Source organism: Microcaecilia unicolor, chromosome 1 (assembly GCF_901765095.1).
Source record: "Microcaecilia unicolor chromosome 1, aMicUni1.1, whole genome shotgun sequence".
In the NCBI taxonomy this organism is placed as follows: Eukaryota; Metazoa; Chordata; class Amphibia; order Gymnophiona; family Siphonopidae; genus Microcaecilia; species Microcaecilia unicolor.
In genome coordinates this window covers 456,102,684-456,125,386 of record NC_044031.1, presented here as the reverse complement: position 1 = coordinate 456,125,386, position 22,703 = coordinate 456,102,684, and the positions used below count along the sequence as shown (strand labels likewise).

At 43.8% G+C, this 22,703-nt stretch overlaps 1 protein-coding gene across 2 annotated transcripts in view; it reads right to left on the bottom strand.

The window, feature by feature from the left end:
* The window catches only part of EMILIN2 (elastin microfibril interfacer 2), a 133,157-nt gene that overhangs the window by 10,622 nt on the left and 99,832 nt on the right, over positions 1–22,703 (bottom strand). Inside the window, exons 4-7 of one of the 2 annotated variants that reach the window (XM_030213037.1) lie at positions 16,968–18,854; positions 13,082–13,363; positions 10,140–10,175; positions 6,328–6,459 (exon numbers count right to left, since the gene is read on the bottom strand). In XM_030213037.1, coding sequence (XP_030068897.1) covers positions 6,328–6,459; positions 10,140–10,175; positions 13,082–13,363; positions 16,968–18,854 — 2,337 coding nt within the window. The remainder of the gene's footprint in view (positions 1–6,327; positions 6,460–10,139; positions 10,176–13,081; positions 13,364–16,967; positions 18,855–22,703) is intronic. The other variant, XM_030213045.1, reaches the window with a different exon arrangement.

Below are 22,703 nucleotides of genomic sequence, written 5' to 3'. Positions count from 1 at the left end.
TGTGAAAGAGTGCAGGTACATTTACTGACATAGGGAATGGGAAATGTTCAGCCCCCCTCCCCCCCCCCAAAAAAAAAAAAAAAAAAACACACACACACAGTTTTGCCCAGGAATAATCATTTGAAAATTATCCTTCCTATAATCCTGGATTTAAAAAAAATTGAAAATGTGCATATGAAATAAAAAGAACATGAATATCTTCTGTAGCCCTTGGGAAAAGTTTGGATATTACAAGCAGTCAAAAGATGGGAAACAATTTTCTGAACAACAAAAAGCTCCTATCCCCAGCTTAAAATGGAAGCAGATATCTATCCCGTGGCCTATGTTTTTCTAGAGTTAGTTTATTTACTGTCTTCCCTACCCTAGCTTTACATAACATTAAACATGTGCTTCCCTTTATTTCACCAAGGAAAAGGCAAAGCGAACACCACCCTCATTCACGCAACGCTTTGGAGTGTTTTGCTCGGAGCCTTTGGGATAGCAGATGATTTCAGAAGAATGTCCAGACAGCTGTTCCAGGAGTTTGCAGCAATCGCTGAAGGCCCATTGTTAAAGGGGGCCCCATCCACTCTATCTATATAGTCTTAGACTTGCTGTTTAAAATAGCAGAGTGATTTTTGTTGGGGGGGGGGGGGGGGGTTCCACTATGAATCTTTTTTCTAGTGTGAAAGCTTTTGAAGTCAGTATGGAAAATGAGTGCCTTTCAGGAAATGGTTTGTGCACCATGTGAAGGGGATAAAGTATATGATGCTTACTTAAACTGAAAAATAACTGTCGTTGGACTTTAGGCAGATTGGCATCAAGACAATGGAGACTTTTGACAATATGGGAGTGATTATGTTTGCGATACATCAAACTACTTGCTTTCTCAAGGCTGCTTTTTAAATGACACTTTAAGTACATCTATTTAACAAAATATATTTTAAAATGAGCTGGCTGTAAAAATAGGCCATTGTCTCCCATTTATTCTCTGTGGCTTGTGTCATATCTACTCTAAGTCAACATGTTTATTGCTCCTGCTAGCTAACTCACTTCAACGTGGCATGTGAACCTTCCACAGAATTTTTTTTCCTGCTTCAAATATGACTCCCACCAATTTTTGTTTAAATGACACTATAGCCTAGGGCAGCTGTTCCCAACCCAGTCCTTGGGGGCACACCTAGTCCCATTGGGTTTTCAGGATATCCACAATGAATATTATGAGTTAGATTTGCATGCAAATCTATCTCATACATATTCATTGTAGATATCCTGAGCTCTGGGTTGGAAATGGCTGGCCTAGGGGGCCATTTTAAAAAGTCACACTAATTCCTATATGTCCTGTTTTCTAGTAAGATCACTTAAGCTCAAAATTTTTTTTAATGCTATTTCCTCCAAGTCCATTACTCTTAATTATATTCTAAAACCAGGTTTGCAAAATTCATTACTGCTTTATTACTCTAGCAAGTGATTCTGGCAGTCAGGTCTATAGAGAAAGAAAGAATGCCAGACCTTTAAACACATGAAAGCTAATTTTAGATAGAACGTAGAAATTGGAATTGAAATGTCCAGGTTGGTACATGTCCAATTCCAGTAACATAGTAACATAGTAGATGACGGCAGAAAAAGACCTGCACGGTCCATCCAGTCTGCCCAACAAGACAAACTCATATATGTATACCTTAACTTGATTTGTACCTGCCTTATTCAGGGCACAGACCGTACAAGTCTGCCCAGCAGTACTTCCCGCCTCCCAACCACCAGTCCCGCCTCCCATCACTGGCTCTGGACAGACCGTATAAGTCTGCCCCCCGCTATCCTCGCCTCCCAACCACCAACCCCTCTTTCACTTTGATGTAGAGCTTGTTCTAAAATACACACAGAAATGGATGTGTGACAGGCGCATCCATTTTACAATGATGAATATGGCAGGGGCGTAGCCAGACTTCTGCGGGAGGGGGGGTCCAGAGCCCGAGGTGAGGGGGCACATTTTAGCCTCCCCCCCCCCTGCTGCCACCACCACCACCAACTTTGACCCTCCCTGCCGACGACCCTCTCGACCCCCCCTCCCACCGCCAACCCTCCCCCACCATTGCCGTCGCCTACCTTTGCTGGCGGGGGACCCCAACCTCCACCGGCCAAGGTCCTCTTCTTCCGGCGCAAGGCTTCATTCTGTTTCTGAGTCTGACCTCCTGCACGTACAATGTGCAGGACGTCAGACTCAGAAACAGAATGAAGTCTTGTGCCGGAAGAAGAGGATCTCGGCTGGCGGGGGTTGGGGTTCCCCGCCAGCAAAGGTAGCCCACAGCGATGGTGGGGGGTCAAGAGGGTCGTCGGCAGGGGGGGTCCAGGGCCAAATCTACAGGGGGCCAGGCCCCAGTGGCCCCAAATAGCTACGCCACTGGAATATGGATAACATCAATGGAGGAAACACGGCTATGTGGATGTTTTGTGTCTGCACATACATGTGTATGTAGGTATTTCACAAACTAGGTAAGTATGAGCTGATACGTACCTATCTGTGACATTTTTGAAATGTACATGCCTTTATGCCACCAAATAAGGCAAGAGCCAACAAACATTCAGCAAAATCAATTCTGGAGGACATAAAATATACTGAAGACTTAAGGGGCTACCATTCCTAAATCCCTCCTGTGGTACACTGGCAAGAATGAGAACTTTTCTGAAATGGCCTGGGGAGTAGTTGTAAATCCCAAAGTTGATCTCTTTCTCCTTCTGAAATGGGGAATATGTGCATATCTTTTGGTCTTGCTGCTTCCCATATCATGCATTGTGAATTTGGGAATGCATATCCTGGCTTTCTAAAAATCGTGATTTACATGTGTATTTGATATACATGCCTAATGCTGATTTATGCACATCCAAATCACAAATAGAGCTTTTAAAATAAGTGCCACAATCGGTCAGGTGCCTTCTCCAAATTTTCACATCCTCAACAGGGGCAGCCCAAGGCAATCAGCCACCTGAGGTGAGGGCTGAGATGGTGTGTCTGCCACCCCCCCCCCCCCCACCCCGGGTCATGGTCTGGCATCTCCCCCCTTATTTCTTCAACTCCCTTCCCCAAGCCTATCTTTGTTTTCCAAATGACAGTGGTGGCAGCGATTCCCATAGGCTGCCCTGCCACTGGCACCAGCCTCTTTTCTCTACTGTGGCCCGCCTCTGAGGAAACAGGAAGTTATGTTGGAGGTGGGCTGCACTAGAGAGAAAAGGCCGGTGCCAGCGGCAGGGCAGCCAATGGGGATCACTGCCACTGCCATCTTTTAATAAACAAAGGTAGGCTCGGGGAAGGGGATTGAAGAAGGAAGGGGGAGATGCCAGACTGCAGCCAGTGTAGGGAGATATGCCACTCAGGGGAGACTACCACCCAAGACCCCCGCCTTAGGTGGCCTAATAGCAGAGGCGTAGCCAGGTTTTGATCTCAGGGGGAGCAGACTTTTATAAAATAGGCTCCGGTTGGTATCAGCTAGACAACAGTGTCTGTGTTGTTGCTCAGGGGCTGTAGTAGGCACGGATTAATACAGGCTGTCTCTGTTGCGTCCTGCCTACAAGGAAACAGTAAGTTACATCAGGAGGCAGGACACCAAAGAGGTCCCTGGACTGGCCAGAGCAGGCAACCTGTCTTCTTAACTATAAAGTAAAAATATTCAAATCGTGACTATCACCTCAGAAATAGCACACACATTCCTTCCACTGCTAGACACCTTGTTTAAATCAAATGGCCTTTTGTTTGTGAGGTGACTCTACAGGATGTGAAGAACACTAGTCTTGAGCATTATTATTTTGGGTGACAAAGGCCACCAAAGGTGGCCCTTGCCCCACAGCCTACATTCAAATAGGGTAAGACACTTTGTGAAATAACACAACCCCCTGCAAAAAGACACCCAAAACTTGTACTGAAAACTTACCACCCCATAACAGCCCTAACCTACATATGAAAAGACGGTGATATCAATATTACAGTGGGACCAAGAGAAGTGTTTCCCTAGGTGGTCCTGGAGCACCCTCTTGCCATTCAGGTTTTCAGGCTATGCACAATGAATCTGCATGAAAAAGATTTGCATGTAATGGAGGCAGTATATGCAAATCAATGTCATGCATATTTATTGTGGATAGCCTGAAAACCTGACTTGCAAGGGGGTACTCTAGCGCTAATTTGTTAAACACTGCCCTAGAACACAAAACTCACCACACCATAACAGCCCTGACCTACCTATGAAAAGACACCTCTTTGTCCCCATCTCACTCTTCACCCCATATTCCCATTCCCCCCTTCCAGTAGTGCCTCTCTGTGTTCCTATCTCCTTACCCCCCCCCCTTTCTAGTAGTGCCCCTGTGTCCCTATCAGTGAACAGTAAAGAAAAATGAGCTCAACCTATAGAGTTTATAACTGCGGTTTCTACCTGCTATAATAATTTTTGAAGCTCTTTTAGTGATATTTGATTATTATTTCTTTTCTCCTCCAGCTTTTAAGGCACTGCCTATCCAACTGAAAGTGCTTTAGACTTGTTACAGATGGACCAACAATAAAAAATTACAAGTTGGATGCAGTAGCTCATAAGTTTGCTTGCTTTGTTTCGAGTGAACGGCAATGACAATTTTGCGGGGGAGTAGAAACAGATTAACCAAACTGACTTCCTTGCTTACAACGGACTAGATGGGCGGAGTTCCACTCCTGTCTATTAAACCTTCTCGGACAGCTTTCTCCCTTCTCCAGCTGCAGCCCCCCCCCCCCCCCCCCCCCGAGGCTTACATGTTTCGTCCGTGGTGATTTTCACTGCCCTCCTGCGCGAGTCTTGCACCTACTCCGAGTCCTGTCTTTTCCGCCCGCTCTCTCCCATCCGCGTTGTCACTCGTTTTTAAAGCCCTGAGGCGTTCTCCCTCCGACAACGGCAATTCACATAGCCAGCCTTCTGCCAGCATCGGAGCCTCTCCTCAGGCGCGTCCCGCCTCCTCTAATGCAACTTCCTGTCTTCCGCAGAGGTGAGAGGCATCTGAGGGAGAGGCTCCAATGCTGGCAGAAGGCTGGCTATGTGAATCGCCGTTGTCGGAGGGAGAACGCCTCAGGGCTTTAAAAACGAGTGACCACACAGATGGGCGAGGGTGGGCGGAAGAGGCAGGACTCTGAGTAGGTGCAAGACTCACGCGGGAGGGGGGAGGAGGCAGAGAAAGCTAATGGCACTGCAAGCATTTGGCGCTTAAGTGCCATCACTTCTAAAAAATCTGTTTGAGGGAGCGACCGCTCCCCCTGCGCCCCACCTAGCTACGCCACTGCCTAATGGTAGGGCCCACATCTTCTAATAGTTAAAAAGGCTTTTATTCTTGCCACTTTAAAACACAACCCAGCATGGCCATGTTTCGTCTCTCTCTATAGGCTGTATCAGGGATTAACAACTATTAGTAACATGGTAATATAGTAAATGACGGCAGAAAAAGACCTGCATGGTCCATCCAGTCTGCCCTACAAGATAAACTCATATGTGCTACTTTTTGTGTATACCTTGCCTTGATTTGTACCTGTCCTTTTCAGGGCACAGACCGTGCAAGTCTGCCCAGCACTATCCCAGCCTCCCAACCACCAGCCCCGCCTCCCACCACCGGCTCTGGCACAGACCGTATAAGTCTGCCCAGCACTATCCCCGCCTCCCGCCACCGGCTCTGCCACCCAATCTCGGCTAAGCTCCTTAGGATCCTTAGGGTCCCAAACACCTAATAGTTAGTAGATATTGCTATGGAAACTGCTCAGCAGCTAGCAGCAACATAAAAAGAGTGTCTCCTCCTTTTTCAATGGTATACTATTCTTGAACTCTGCTGACTTACATCATAACTAACTAAAAGGTAACTCCAGCTGAAGTAATGCAAATGACAGTTTTCAGGCAGGAAAACCTACTCCTGATCATTTTTCAGTTTTATAAGTTAAAATGGTATTCCAGCAATGCGCACTCAGTAAATGTTGTCGCTATTTCTTATATATGTTTCTACATGGGACACTGATGTAGATGGCTATTTTCTTTGACATAAAACAGGTGATCTAAGAAAAGTACATAACACAATGTCTTTTTATCACAAAGTTTAGCATCTTAACTCAAGGATCAAATGCATGGGGTGCAAGCATGAATTAAACTTATCTGCTATCCTCTTAATTAAACAAAGCACACAGAAGGGTTTTCTAATGTCTTCATTCCAGAACAAAATGGTATCTCATCCACTCTTCCTTGCCCTAAAAAATACTTCTTCTAGGTCTGCACTTTCTCTACACTTGCATGTTAGTCTTTCTAAATGGGTTAATCCTGCACATTCCCTGACAGGAATAGACCTAACTCCTATTACCTGTTTGTGGATCATAGTGATCGCCATCGTTCATCAGTATTTTATTAAAATGGATGACTCCAATTTCAGTGGGAAACGGCCTCTGAGTTAAACCAGCAGAAAAAGCTACTGGAGATGCAATAGCACTAATTCCTAGAAGAGAAACAGAAAAATAAATTATTTTAAATTAAATATTCCTCTGTCTTAGCAGTGTTACCATTAGAAACTTCAGAACTGACATTGAAATGTTAGACATCATTTACATGTGTAAAAAAACTGGTTTAAACACATAGAAATGGGAGTACAACAAGCAACTTTAGAAAATCCAACATGCGTATTCAAGGGGACATGTTCCAGGCATGGGCTGGGTGGATTTAAAAGAGTAATTTTGTAACAGGTCATCTAGATGTGAAAGCCAAGTAGGCACCTATTGTGAAGCTGCTCTGTAAGACACATAGAGGGGCATTTTCAAAAGGTCATCCAAGTATGAATTAGGACGCCCTCGCAAAGTCAGCCAAAGTCAGGTAGGTATAATCGAAAAATAGTATGGACGTCCTTAGACATTCCATTATCGCAAAACACCCAAAGTATAGTAAAAAGGACGCCCATCTTCCAGAACCATGAAAGGACATCCCTAAAACTCACTGTACTGTCATATTAGCATCCTTCGCTGGTTCTACGAGAAAGACGTCCTTATTACTATATTTCTTTGATGTGCCTGGTTGTTCCGTAAGTACAATGCATGTAGTTGCAAACATCCAGGTACAGGGAAAATATAAGGAACATTCATAAGTGTAAAGTACAGTAACAAGCAGATCGTTAATAAACCAAAATATATTTTATTGATATAACAAAGTTAAAATATGCATACAATAGCCCGACACAGGCTATTGTATGCATATTTTAACTTTGTTATATCAATAAAATATATTTTGGTTTATTAACGATCTGCTTTGTATAGTTTCCACCTTGGAGTTTGCGGATCGTCTGCCCCTTTGCTTTCAAGTACAGTAACAAGGACATGTTTCTCACAGAACTGCCGAAGGATGTCCCTCTTACAGGCCCGCCGTACTTCGTAAGATGGACGTCCTTCGGCAGTTCTGTGAGAAACACGTCCTTGTTACTGTACTTTACACTTATGAATGTTCCTTATATTTCCCCGTACCTGGATGTCCGCAACTACATGCACTGTACTTGCGGAACATGCAGCTATGGGAAATATAAGAAGCGCAAGTGGACCTTCAGGAACAGGACAAAGGAAAACTATTGGGTGGACCCGGCATGGTCTGTGTTCCTGCGACCAAGCGCCTGCATCAGGGGTCACAAAACTGTCTGATGTCGGTGTATATGAAAACTTAGCTTCACCAAAATGCACAGTCTTGAAACACTGTTAACGCAACTTGGATAAAATCCTGCTATTGAGTTGGAAAGAGAAGCCACCTGCTCAGCCATAGCTCCCCTCAGAGAAACGAAAGCTGCAAAGCGTCCAGCTTCCAGTGGTATCAGGGTACCTACATCTCTCCCAGTCGTCACCTTTATCTGTTCATCTCCTGCAGCTCCAAGACAGTTCACACACTGCTATTGGATGATGCCTTAGTTAAATTGGGCCCAATTAGAATTATTTTAATTTAATGTCCTCATGGTCTCTGGTCCAAAATGCATTCTGCTTTTGTTTTGCCATTTGCACACTAAGCGTGCACTATATTTTTTGCATTTTTTTGGAAGGGACATGTCAGGGGTAGGGAAGGGCATACATGTGCTAATTAGCTGGTGTGCTGACCTTACCACTGCATTAATCGGATAGCACATCGATAATGCGGGAGCCCTTAATGCCTCATAAATAGAAGGTGGAAAGTGCTCTTGCAGTAAATTTTAAATGGCCACACGTAAATGCAAACAGCGCATGGCCAGAAAAAGATATAATAGAATTTTGGGTCTTTTAGGCTGTGCCAGAATTGGGTTCAGCACATGGGAAACATCCGCATAAGGACATGCTAAGTCCATTTACTAGCATAGCACAGTAAAAGGGCCCCTAATCTCAAGAGCAGTTGCTGGAAAGGATGTGATATATATTAGATTTTAATTAGGCCATAGTCTCTATGGTAAATTGACCCATGGTGGCATAAATTCTACCCACTCCACCCTGCAGGGGGTTGGGTAAGGCCCAAGCATAGCGGAGAACCTACAATCCACCATAGAACTGCAAATTTTAGTTATGTCTCCTTGTGACAGTCTTTCAGGGGCAGTGAGAAAATAAAAAGCCAGCATGCACCGCGATAAATACACCAAACCTAAATCTTCCAATCTCAGAAACGCTAAAAATCCTTGGAGTCACTATCGACTGCCACCTAACACTCGAAACCCACGCAAACAACACAACTAAAAAGATGTTCTACTGCATGTGGAAATTGAAAAGGATAAGACCATTCTTCCCAAGATTCGTCTTTCGCAGCCTAGTGCAATCCCTCGTCCTCAGCCATCTGGATTACTGCAACTCACTATACGCAGGTTGCAAAGAACAAATACTGAGGAAACTCCAAACAGCCCAGAATACAGCAGCCAGACTCATCTTCGGAAAACCAAAATATGAAAGGGCAAAACCACTACGAGAGAAACTACACTGGCTTCCACTTAAGGAACGCGTCACTTTTAAAGTATGCACCTTAGTCCACAAGATCATTTACGGCGAAGCCCCAGCCTACATGTCCGAGTTGATAGACCTGCCACCCAGAAACGCTAAAAGATCATCCCGAACATACCTCAACCTCCACTTCCCTAATTGCAAGGGCTTGAAATACAAGACTCTACACGCGTCAACCTTTTCCTACATGAGCACGCAGCTTTGGAATACACTGCCGCGCAACCTAAGAACAATTCACGAACAAGCTTCCTTCCGCAAATTATTGAAGACCCATCTTTTCGAAAAATTTTACGGAAAGAGCCAAAACACATAGAGTCCACACTCACTAATCTTCAATGCACCATATATCCACTTCTGATCTCTCATCCCCCGTAATCTCACATCACTCATACATTTACTCACAGAAAGATGTACACCATATGTCTTTGTGTCTTAATTCTGCCCTTTAAGCTTCCCATTGTCTCCTTCCAATGTTTCAATGTCTATGTCCCATTGTTACATTCTTAACGATACTTCGATTGTCTCGCATAACTCTGCACAATGTAATCCATAACCAAGTTGTAACATATTGTCCCTTTGAGCAGGGACTGTCTTTCTTCTATGTTTGTGCAGCGCTGCGTACGCCTTGTAGTGCTATAGAAATGCTAAATAGTAGTAGTAATATTGTATTTCCATTATTCATATCATATTGTAAGCCACACTGAGCCCGCAAAAAGGTGGGAATATGTGGGATACAAATGCAATAAATAAATAAATAACTCCAGACTCCGTTCCTTTTATCTTGCAGCACCATATGCCTGGAATAGACTTCCTAAGCCGGTACGTCAAGCTCCATCTCTGGCCGTCTTCAAATCTGGGTTAAAAGCCCACCTTTTTGATGCTGCTTTTAACTCCTAACCCTTATTCACTTGTTCAGAACCCTTATTTTATCATCCTCACTTTAATATTCCTTTATCTCTTGTTTGTTCTGTCTGTCCTAATTAGATTGTAAGCTCTGTCGAGCAGGGACTGTCTCTTCATGTTCAAGTGTACAGCGCTGCATACGTTTAGTAGCGCTATAGAAATGATAAGTAGTAGTAGTAATATTACCTTAGTTAGCAGCATAGGTTGTAAAAAAGGACAATACTGATCTAACTACAGTTGTAAAGTATTAGTGGAAATAGAAGACATGGATCACTGACATAATGATTACCTGGTGATTCTGCAAAAAGAGATGCCTCTGGATATCCTACAAAAACAAAAGGAGCACATATGACTGACTTGCATAGAGTGACAGTCTTGTAGAACCGTGACTAGGGTATATTTATACTGGGCTGTAATCCATTCAGGAAGGAAAGAGTAGGAAGAAAGGGGGAGGGTTGCGTCTATATATATGAAAACTAATTGTGACCCGCTGAGCAAAAAGTACCAAAAGCGAGGTTACAAATAACAGAGATAAAGGCTATAAAAGTTTGGAAGGATACATTTGGGCAATTTTCATTTTTGAAAGTCTTGTGTACTATAGGTTCAGATGCAATTTTTTTTCTTTTTTTCTGCAAATTTGATGTTTTTCATGTTCTACGGCCTAAAAAGAGCAAGTGCCTAAAAGGTACCTAAAGTTGGATATTTCTGAGGTTAGTTACTTTGTTGATAAATGTGTCTCATATTTTAAAGACCTGAGGCTGTAATTTGGCAGGATTATGCAGTAGATATCCTTCTATCTTGTGGTATACATAGGTTACACACATCCCACTTTTGGTACTTTTTTGCCCAGCTGGTTGCAATTTTAAAGCAACAGAAAGGAGGAACAGTCCTTAACTGTAACTGATAACAGATTCAAAACAAATGTTTTCTAGTCAGCACCCAATTAAACTGAACTTTGATCCTATAAAACAGTAGATGATGGCAGAAAAAGACAAATCAGTTCATTCAGTCTGACAAATCATTCTCTTTTTTTGTTATATATATATACATTTTCCAATGATACATCTCAGAGAGAAAAAATAAAAAGTAAGGAACTAAGGGCCTCGTTTTCTAAGGTGCGCTAGCATTTTTAGCGCATGTACAAAATTAGCGCGCACTGTGTAGGCACCCATAGGAATATTGTGGGCGTCTACACAGTTAGCAAGTGCTAATGGTTAGTGCACGCTAAAAGCACTGACGTGCCTCTAGCACGGCTTAGTCAACAGGGCCCTAATACTATTAAGAAATTGAGACCACAGTATAGAGCAGTGTTTCCCAAATATGGTCCCGGAACAGTGGCGTAGGAAGGGGGGGCGGTGGGGCAGTCCGCCCTGGGTGCACGTCTCTGGGGGGGGTGTCGGCTCCGCTAGTTCACTGCTGTTACTTCCTGTTCCGGGGCAGAGAGAGCAGGGAACCAGCAGAGCCAACGCAGCTCCCAGCGACGTGCACTCGGGGCGGAGCGGCTCTCCTGCCCGCCTCCTTTAGTAAGAATGCGCTCCAGGGGGGGTGCATGCTGAGGGGGTTGCACCATGCTGCACCCAGGGGGGTGCGCAGTGGCGAACTACCCCGGGTGTCAGCCGCCCTCGCTACGCCACTGTCCCGGAATACTCCCTTGCCAGTCAGGTTTTCAGGATATCCACAATGAATATTCATGAACTTGATTTGCATACACTGCCTCCATTATATGCAAATCTCTTTCATGCATATTCATTGTGGATATCCTGAAAACCTGACTGGCAAGGGGGTAATCCAGGACCAGGCTTGGGAAACACTGGTATAGAGGATCCCAGGAAAATAATTAAATAGGAAAAGAAAAACACAACATCACTGTAAGCTGATGGTGAGATGTCATCCTAATGCTCACACATTCCTAAACTGTGAACATACAGTTTACATTACTGAGTGCTAAGCTACCACCTTGTTACTCAGTAAGGTAGTCAGCTGGGAAGGCTTATAAGATATACTTCACAGACTTTTTTATTTACCATGCATTTACAGCAAAGATTCTCAACCCAGTCCTTGGGACACAACCAGCTAGTTGTGTTTTCACAATCACCACAACAAATCACCGTGAGAGAGATTTGCATACAATAGAGGCAGTGCATACAGATCTATTTCAAGCATATTCATTGGGGATCTCCTGAAAACCTAACTGGCTGGATGTGTCCAAAGGACTGGGTTGAGAACAGGGCCGCAGAGAGAGAAAGCTGGGCCTGGGGCTAACAATCTTGTGGAACCCCCCCCCCCCCCCCCCCTGCGCTGCTCCTCCCTGCCGCCACCTCCACCCCCTCTCACAGCAGCAAATGAGACAGAGTGCTCTGCCTGCTATTGGTCCTGCACAAGAAGGAAGGGGGCCACTTTGACAGTGGATTTCTTCGACTGGCTGGGCTTTGGGATCCCCACCAGCAAAGGTATGATATCTAATGTGTGTGGGGGGGGGGGCAGGAAATGCATGTCCCCCCCCCTCAGTCCATCCCTGTACCCCTTCCCCTCCTGTGTCCCCCCCCCCAATGGACTGCTGACTGTGCCCCACCTTTAAATCACATGATTAATCACGGTTAAAAATAGTAATCGAAACACTGCCCTAGCTTTTAAAGACATTATCTGGAAATTATCATATTATCAAATGCAATTATTCTTTCCAAAGTCTACATCACTGTGACATCATTAATAGTAAGCTGGTACTCCATTTTCTTTTTCAAATAATGGTAATTTTACAATGCCAACATTTTTGAATACGTGAAAATTACTGGGTAGTCAAGCTAAAAAGTCTGTAACTTTGCCGTGTTTAAATATAATCTCATTCCATTTGGCATATAAGCGTAGATAGTAACAACAAATAAAGCTATAACATTCCAAGTGGTTGCTGAGAAAACAGCAAAAAAACTCAAAGGGGTTCTTTTTTTTTTTTTTGCTTCAGTCTTTACACATGATTTGCAACCATCTAAAGGTTTTTTTTTTTATCAAGCCGCACTAGCGGTTCCCATGTGGCAATGCCAACAAAGCCCATTCAAAGTGAACGGGCTTTGTTGGCATTACTGCACCGGGAGCCACTAGCACAGTTTGGTAAAAGAGGCCCTAAGTTAAACATTTCAAATTACATGTTACAATCATGGCTGAATATTGACTTCATAAATAACCAAAAAATTACCTTTGGGAATTCAACTTCAAAAGATTCCATGCATCACTCACCTGGTGCCCCAGCAAATCCCTCCGACCTGAGCGCGTCCTGCTGCCCATCCACTCCTTTGGGTCTTTCAGATCCTGATCTTAAATCTCGGCCAGGGGGACCAGCTTGCCCAGTCTCTAAAATGATTCTAGGTGATTGAGGTGGGAATGGTAATATTGGTATATGCAGAACTCCTGGTTGCAGTGGTTGTTGAGGTGTTATGGGCTGTGATGGCTGCTGTGGGCTTCTTAGGGGTGGCTGAAGTGGAATCTCAAATTGTGGCATCTCTTCGGGTGTTTTCTCTGCATTAGGTTTGGAAGAGGAGGAAGAATTGTATCATGAATAATAGTTTATCTGAGAAATCAAGAACATGTAAAATAGTAATGTTTCATTATCTAGTTCCTAGTATCAGATGTGATGCACCCAAAAGTCATTCAGTTTTATGAAACTTTGCCCTGTTGCCATTGAAACTTCAGTGCATGCATTGGGCATTATGGGGTAATATTATAAAGGCTTTTTTGCACGTATGATAATGGGGGGGGGGGGGGGCAACTCTATGACAGTGCACCTCTAATCAGATGGCCGGAGGATAACAGCACCTGGGTGCCCAGGTTCCATTACAGAATACAAGGCTTACATTTTTCAGCCCACAGATACACCAGCCATAGATCTGGCATAACTGCAGTTGTATAAATGCATCAGGGATGTGCGTAATTTACAGTATTCTGTAAGGGGGTCTTTTACAAAGGCATGATAGCGTCTTTAGCGCGTACTAATGATTAGCATGCGCTAAATGCTAGAAACACCCACTAAGTTATTTACACACATGCGGTCTGCAAATTTACACATGCAAGGGGCACATAGATGTGGGCAGCCTGTTATAGAAATGCCCTTTATAGATACATAAAATATCACTTATAAAATTACCCCCCACATACAGGTACAGTGGTGGAGATTTCCATGGTTTTACTTTAGCCAGAACTTATGCCGCATTTGTGCTTGTGTTTTATAAATATTCACCATGTGGAGGGGCATAATCGAACGGAAACGCTTATCTCCATGGGCGTTTATCTCCGAGAACGGGTCCATGAAGGGGCGGGCCGAACCGAATTTTCAAAAAAATGGACGTTTTTCAGCTGGGCGTTTGTTTTTTTTAGCGATAATGGAAACTAAAAACGCCCAGCTCCAAAAACGTCCTAATCCGAGCCATTTGGTCGTGGGAGGGGCCAGGATTGGTAGTACACTGGCCCCCCTGATATGCTAGGACACCAACTGGGCACCCTAGGTCAGTGCGGTGGACTTCAGAAAAAGCTCTCACATGCATAGCTCCCTTACCAAGGGTGCTGAACACCCAACCCCCCTCCCCCAAAACCCACTACCCACAAATATACAACACTACCATAGCTCTTAGGGGTGAAGGGGGCACCTACATGTGGGTACAGTGGGTTTTGGAGGCCTCCCATTTACCAGCACAAGTGTTACAGGTGGGGGGGGATGGGCCTGGGGCCACCTGGCTGAAGTGCACTGCGGTACCCACTAAAAGTGCTCCAGGGACCTGCATACACGCAGGCCTCTAGGACTGGTTGCTGCTATATAACATTGGCACACCAGTTGAAACCTGAAGACTAATCTCTCCAAAAACGTCCTTTATTGGAATAACCGCCTTTACTCACAGTTAACTGCAGATCAGAGGTTGTGCCCCACTGGCAACGAGTCTCCCTGGTACTGAGATTAGCAGTAGGTGGCAGAATGCTGTACAATGCCCTCTTTCAGCCACATTCAAGGGAAGAACTAAGTTGTCTAACGTGGCTAACACAGGAAAGGGAACTAAAACTGGCGTACAAAAATGGCCACTACAGCATGGACTACAACAGGAAACACAACAGGGCACACTCTGACCCAGTAGGCAGGGGAAAAGCACCATGGGAGAAGAGCCTACCAACTACCAACGTCGTGAGACTGTAACACAAGCTAATGAAATCACGGAGCCCAATACCCTACACCCACCACAATGCAATGCTGATGTGACCCTGTACTGCACCCGAGAGCCACATCTGACCCAGGGAAAGGCTGTGACAGGATCGAACACATTCTGTTGTCATGGAGGTGGGTACGGCATTTGAGGCTGGCATAGAGGCTGGAAAAAAAGTTTGTAAAGTGGGGTTTGTTTTGGTGGGAGGGGGTTAGTGACCACTGGGGGAGTCTGGGGAAGTCATCCCCGATTCCCTCCAGTGGTCATCTGGGCAGTTGGAGCACTTTTTTGGGACTTGTTCGTGAAAAAAAAGGGTCCAAAAAAAGTGACCCAAAATCGCGGTACAAACGCCTTTTTTTTTCGATTATCAGCTAAAGACGCCCATCTCTCCTTGGCTGATAACCGCGCCCCAGTTCCGCCTCCACCACGCCTCCAACACGCCCCTGTCAACTTTATTCGTTTCCGCGACGGAGTGCAGTTGGAAACGCCCAAAATCGGCTTTCAATTATACCGATTTGGGCGCCTTTGCGAGACAAACGTCTATCTCCCGATTTAGGTTGCACTATAGGCGTTTTTCTCTTTCGAAAATAAGCTGGATAGTAATCCCCGTAAATAATATTTTTTGTATTATCATCGGACCTTCAGATATACTGTGCAAATCATTTCTTTATATTGCTCAATGCACCCAAATCGTCATCAGTCCAATATTATTTTTTAATTTTTAACTTGATTTTTCAAATTCTGAACATTTAAATAAAACCTTTTTATCTTCCTTAAATTCCACTTGAACTAGTGTTGCAATTTATATAAACAGAGCAATAATTATGCTCATCTTTCATTGCATTGGAGGGGGCCATCATCCAACATAAGCTTATGTTTCACCTGTTGGCTGCTTCAAGCACAAGTTCCTTATTATCTCACACCATGTCGCACCCACAGGCACCTGTGTCTCATTTTAAACTAGTAAAACAGGCCCGTTTCTGACACAAATGAAACGGGCGCTAGCAAGGTTTTTCTCGGAGTGTGTATGTTTGAGAGAGTGTGTGTGTGAGAGAGAGAGAGTGAATGTGCGAGTGTGTGTGTGTGACAGAGAGAGAGTGAGACCGCTAGGTGCGAGTGTGTCTCCTCTGTCCCCTGCCCCCCCCTCCAGCCACCCAGCGATTCTCCCCTCTCCCCTGCTTCCCCTCCAGTCACCCAGCGATTCTCCTCTGTCCCCTGCCCCCCCTGTAGCCACCCAGCGATTCTCCTCTCTCCCCTGCCCCCCCTCCAGCCACCCAGCAACTGTCCTCTGTCCCCTGCTCCCCCTCCAGCCACCCAGTGATTCTCCTCTCTCCCCTGCACCCCTCCAGCCACCCAGAGATTCAGTGATTCTCCTTTTTCCCTTGCCCCCCCAGCCACCCACTGATACTCTTTTCTCCTCTGTCCCCCCTCCAGCCACCCAGCAAGTGTCCTCTGTCCCCTGCTCCCCCTCTAGCCACCCAGTGATTCTCCTCTCTCCCCTGCCCCCCCTCCAGGCACCCAGCGATTGTCCTCGTTCGCGTTTACCTCCGTCGAAGCGGCCGCGTCTTTGAAAGCCCTGCCCGTCTGTAACCTTCCCTTCGACTTCGTTTCCTCTGAGTCCCGCCTTCTGATGTCATTTCCTCTTTCCGCGAGGGCAGGACTCTGAGGGAACAAACTTGAAGGGAAGGCTAAAGACGTTGAGGTTGTGCCTCGTGCTGCTATCCTAAAAAGAGGTTTCGTAAATACTGATTTGGACGTTTCTGTGAGATAAACATCCAAATGCCGACTTATGTCACTTTTTAGACGTCTATCTCTTTTGAAAATGAGCCCCATAGTAACATAGTAGATGACAGCAGATAAAGACCTGTATGATCAATTCAGTCTGCCCAAAAAGAGAAACTCATAGCATAAGGTATGATGTGATACTGCAAACTCACGTTTAACTGGCTGATTTTTCATCCAATCTTGAATGTCGGTGGCAATTTTAGTGGCTTGGCTATGGAATACTTGAACAGAATTCTTGAGCCCAGATATATCACTGGAATGCAATCTCATAGTTTCATTAAGCTGATTAATGCAGTTCCATAGGTTGGTAACATGTTTATTAAGTCCTTCTTTTATCCTGTGTAAACTGCCAGAGACTGAGTCAAGTTTATTACACACCTTCTCAACATGAGATACTCTGGAGTCCACAACTGTGACCTCCTTCTGAATATCCTGAGAATAGTCTTTGCATGTTGCTAAGTCAGTAGCAACCTGGCTCTTTATCAATTCCAGCTTTTGCTCCAACTGGTTACAGCAATTAGCAGACACAAGAGATGATGGATGGTCCAAAATAGTTTTTTGTATCTCCTCAACTGTTCTGAAAATGCCAAGTTGGGTCTCTTTGCATGTAGTATTAACACCCAAAATCTGCTCTTTACAGCTGCTAAGCTCATTCTGTAGTGATGTTGCATTCTTATCGATGTTGTTTAAAATGAGCCGAAGCAAGGCCAAGTCTCTTCGCACAGTGTGAATGCCAAGTGTGTTCTCATCAATGGACTTAAATTTGTTGTGTACAGTATTATTTAGAGATTTCAAGAGAGCAGAGTTGTTTTCAGTTTTCAGAAGTAATGATTCATACTTGTCACTGTAGCTGTTTGCATTTCCTTCCCTCTCATCCTCACCATTGGGAAGAGACTGGCATGTATGCTGGCAGAGGCCATGAATGTGCTGTAATTTGGACTTTAGATCATTTAGTTCAGCTGTGAGTTTTTCATTTGTGGATCCTGACCCTTGACCAAAATAGGTTCCATCAGGAGTTGTGACATTATAAATATCTAATAATGCTATGTCAAGCCTATCGTCCAGTGACTCTACCTTTCTATCCAGAAGATCCTTCATTCCTTTTACTTCTCCAGTAATAAGCTCTCTGAGAGTCTCCTCAATGTAATAGCAATGCTCTTCAGCATTCTTTTCGGTAATATTAATCTTGGCATCTAGGTCATTCAACCTTTCACCAAAGAGATCTTCAAGCTTTAAATCAGAAAGGCGTTTCATTTCATTATCTATCCTGCCATTTAAAAGTTTGCTCGCTTCTACAGCTTTGTCTATCTTTTGATCCAAATTCTTTATCTGTGGACTAATATCATTGCCATCGCTGCAGCTACAAGTCTGATTTGTGGATGCTTGCATCTGAGCTCGAAGGTCATTTATTTCCTTCTTCAGGTTTTTTTCTTTTTCTCCAAGCAGCTCTATCATGCCTAAGCTGCTGGTTTCATAATCTTCACACTGTCGTTGAACATAAGACATTTTATATTCACAAGAGTGTTTCCAGTCTGCTATTTTTTTCTCAATACCGTATAGCATCTCATTTTTTAGCGACTCAAATTTTTGATCGATATATGCTTTGTATCTGTCTACACTAGGCAGGGTCACTGCCGGTCCTCTTGACTCTTCCTGAAGCTCTTTGAGCTGATCCTCATAGCCATTAACTTTACCATTCAGCTCGTCTAGTTGCTCAGTTTTGGTCCTCAAAGCTTCTTTGACTAAAGCTAACTGCAACTTAATCTCTTCCATTCCTTCTTCCTTGTCCGTACCACCAGAAGGAGCAGGCACAGGAACTGTTTCAGTTTTACCAGCAAGGGCGCTGTTGGACCACTGAATGTTGTTCAGATACGAGCTCACAAGTTTACTGACATCTTCCTGTACGATGTGCTTTAGATTTTCAGCGGTTCCTCCTAAAGACGTTTGCAGATTAAGCACCGTCTCTGTAAGCTTATGCAATTCCTCCTCAAGAAACTGAATTTTCTTTCCTGGGGAGTCCTGTTGTGTATGGTGTAGCACTGTTAAAAGAAAACAAGAATTAAACTGAGACATGCTAATCTCCACCAGTGTTTACAAATACTGTGTGTACCTTGTATAAAGCACATACATCAGACCAAAGGCAGATTTTTAAAAAAAGAAATGTCACCTGCTGAACGATAAGGTACCAAAAGTGGTGTTACAAGTTAATAAAGACTATAAGGAGGGGCAACTTTTATTTTTGAAAGTTTTGTGTACTATAGAGTCAGCAGAATGCAACTATGCAATTTGTATCACAAATTTGATTTTTTTTCATGCTCTACTGCCTAAAAACTACAAGTGCCTAAAGTAGGATATCTGATTTCTTAGGTTAATTACTTTTTTTTTTTTATTGATACATGTTTCTCAATTTTTAAAGACATAATTAATCCATACCTGAGCCAGGGGCGTAGCCAGACAACAGATTTTGGGTGGGCCTAGGCAAGAAGTGGGTGGGCATCAAGTGTTCTCCCCTTCACTCACCACCAAAAAAAATCTCAGCTGGAGGGAAAACGCTTCTTTCCACCTTAGTAGTCTGCAGCAGGCATGTGCTGAAAACTGAGCATGCGCAGGTGCCAGTATCGTGGAGAATAGCGTTTTCATTACCATCAGGGAGAAGACTTCAGCTGGCGGAGCTTGGGATCCCCACCAGCTACCGCTAAACGTGTGCTACTGTTGGATGGGCCTGAGCCTTAATTGAGTGGGCCACGGCCCACCCAGGTCCACCTGTGGCTACGCCACTGCCTGAGGCTGAAATTTTGCAGGATTATGCCATTGATATCCCTCTATCTTGCGGTATAAATAAGTCACATAGCCCACTTTTGGTACCTTTTTGCTCAGTGGGTCACAAATTATTATTGTGCAGTAGATATGATCGTGACCAGAGAGAAAGTAAAAGCAGATGACCAGCTGCACATAAGCCCACTAGCCCTGAGGCTCTGTTTGCTTTTGTATGACTTTATTTTTGAAAATAGCAATGCTAAACTTGACATTATTATTCTGCAATGATATTTTCTGAAAATGTTGATAAGCACTGTGTTTAAACATGGGAAACTAGCAACTTTCTATGTATTCCAATACCAATCCTATGCAGATGCATGATGCCTCTAAGTTACAACGTATAGAGTCAGATAGATAGATGGCTCCTGTTATTAAATATCAGGAAAAAGATCGGAGCTCTAATACATTACCAACTCCCTTGCTCCCTTAATCTTTGTGGACTGCACGACATTTCAATAATAATTTTCATATTTTTTAATACTATTTTACGTGTTTGGTGATATTGCTGTGATTTTTTCTGTATCAAGGTTTTTTTTCTTGGAATTGTATTTATAAATTCTTATTTAAAAAAAACCCCAATACAGATCAAGCAACTTCTTGTCAATAAATATTATATAATTATATACTTTTCATGCACTTAGAAACGTCATCCTTTAAAAAGCAAAAATACAGCGATGATGAGGAAGAAGAAGCCATGAGGAGTTCAGTCAGGTGGGAAGAGATTTACCTAGCACTTGGGAAACCCCTAACCCAAGAAAACTGATAAACAATGAAAGGGATTACAGACAAAGATGAAAAAGTTATAAGGTTATGATGAAATCGTATTTAATCGATTCTCTACATCCTATAGAATGGAGCTACCTCAAATCAGTATGAGGCAATTCTAGAACAGTGTTCCTGTTTTAAGGGCTCCTTTTACTAAGATGTGGTAAAAAGTGCGATAGTGTAGGCGCAGGTTTTGGGCGCGCGCAGAAATATTTTTCAGCGCAAGTACCAAAAATGCCTTTTTAAAATTTTTGACGAAAATGGACGTGCGGCAAAAACCAAAATTGCCACGCGTCCATTTTGGGTGTCTGACCTTATACCGCCAGCCATAGACCTAGGGTAAGGAATCTGCACAGTAATAACCTACGCGTGTCAGATGCCACTTGGTGCATGTCTGCTACACACATCCAAAATTTAAAAAATAATTTCCAGATGCGCGCCAAAAATGAAATTACCGCAAGTGGCACGCGGTAGTCAGGCGGTAAGTTCATTTTGGCGCACATCCGCACGTAGAGCCTTACACGTCTTAGTAAAAGGGGCCCTAAGTGCCTTGAGGTTACCTATTCTATGATAGGGGTGTGCAGCCTAAACATTTTTATTTTCTACCAATTCCCGTGTCATTTACAGGAAGTTCTGTTTTCTTCTGGGGAGGGTTCCCTATTTTTATTTTTATTATGGAGCGATGTTGTTAAGAGTGCACACTCTTTCAGAGAAATGTGAACTCTTTTGCTAGTGTTTGCACTTTTCACAAAGAATGCACAATATTTCCTTTGCCAAATAATTTTATGATGATGAAGGGGAAGCAACAAGATTACCTTGCAGGAATCATGGAGGTACACAATACTTTGTGGATGATATACTGGAAGATGGGTGAAAGCACAATAGATTAAAACTAATATAGTAGTTGTAAAAAGGCAAGTGAGGGTACATGCAACTTCTTTTTTGCCATGTATCAACTGCTGAAAAATGACATGAGGGGAGGATCTGGAAAGGGAATCAGAGCAGCTCTTCTTCTGTCTATTCCTGCTTTACCCCTCTACTCCTGTACCCTGTACAGTGCCTGAGAGGAAAGGAGCGGGCTGGGGCAGTAAACACAGAGCTATTGGCTCAGTGAGATATGTAGCCCTGGCCAATAGAATTGGGCATGAGCTGTTATAATAAGCCATGGGTTATTATAAAGTGGCAGGTGCTGTGTGCTTTAGAAGAATACGCAGTTTCTTAAAATAAGAAGAAATATTTCTACCCAAAGCAGGAAACAAATTATGTGGAAAAAGTGTGCAAACATGGGAGAGTGCACCAACTGCCTTATATACATGCATTCATTCTAGTGTGTCAGCATTAAATTCAATATTTTGCACAGAGCTGGAAAAGCGTTGCATGCATATAAAATTATCATGATCATTAGATGTGTGAAAGCCAATTGTATAGCCTGCACATATTCCCCCAAATTCTATAATTGGTACTCAAAATTGCACATGCAAATTAATTGAATAACAAGCCTATTAGCGCCAATAATTGGGCTCTAACAATTATTGGCATTAATTGGCACCAATTTGGATTTAGGTGCACATCTTGCTATGTTCATTGTTCAAAATATGTAGATTCAGATATTGAAAATATTATAAGACTAGTAAAACAGGCCCGTTTCTGACACAAATGAAATGGGCGCTAGCAAGGTTTTCCTCAGAGTGTGTATGTTTGAGAGAGTATGTGTGAGATTGACTGTGTGAGAGAGAGAGAGAGTGAATGTGTGAGTGTGTGTGTGTGACAGAGAGAGAGTGAGACTGCTGGGTGCGAGTGTGTCTCCTCTGCCCCCCTCCAGCCACCCACCGATGCTCTTCTCTCCCCTGCTCCCCCTCCAGCCACCCAGCGAGTCTCCTCTCTCCCCTGCCCCCCTCCAGCCACTCCTCCACTTTAATCAGCATATATTAAATTCCCCCCATGTGCTACAGAAAAGCACCGAGCACATCCTATTTAATAAAACGCACCTCCAATGTTCTGAAGCCGTAGTTCCGGAACATTGCAGGAATGCTTCAAGGCTTCACTTTCTCGGCTTCAGAATGTTGGAGGTGCGTTTTATTATATAGGATGTGTATGAATGTGGTTAGAGGAGACTGGAGTCATAACTGTATTTTAAATTACACAGACCCCTGAAGACGCTCATTTTGAGCGAAACACGGTACCGTGTAGGGTCACAGATGAGCCATTTGGGATACTAAATACATCTGAAGAACTGTGCGTTTTTGTGTATGCTACTAGAATTTATGCAGACACGATACTGGCAGCTTCAGAGGAATCCTCTAGGG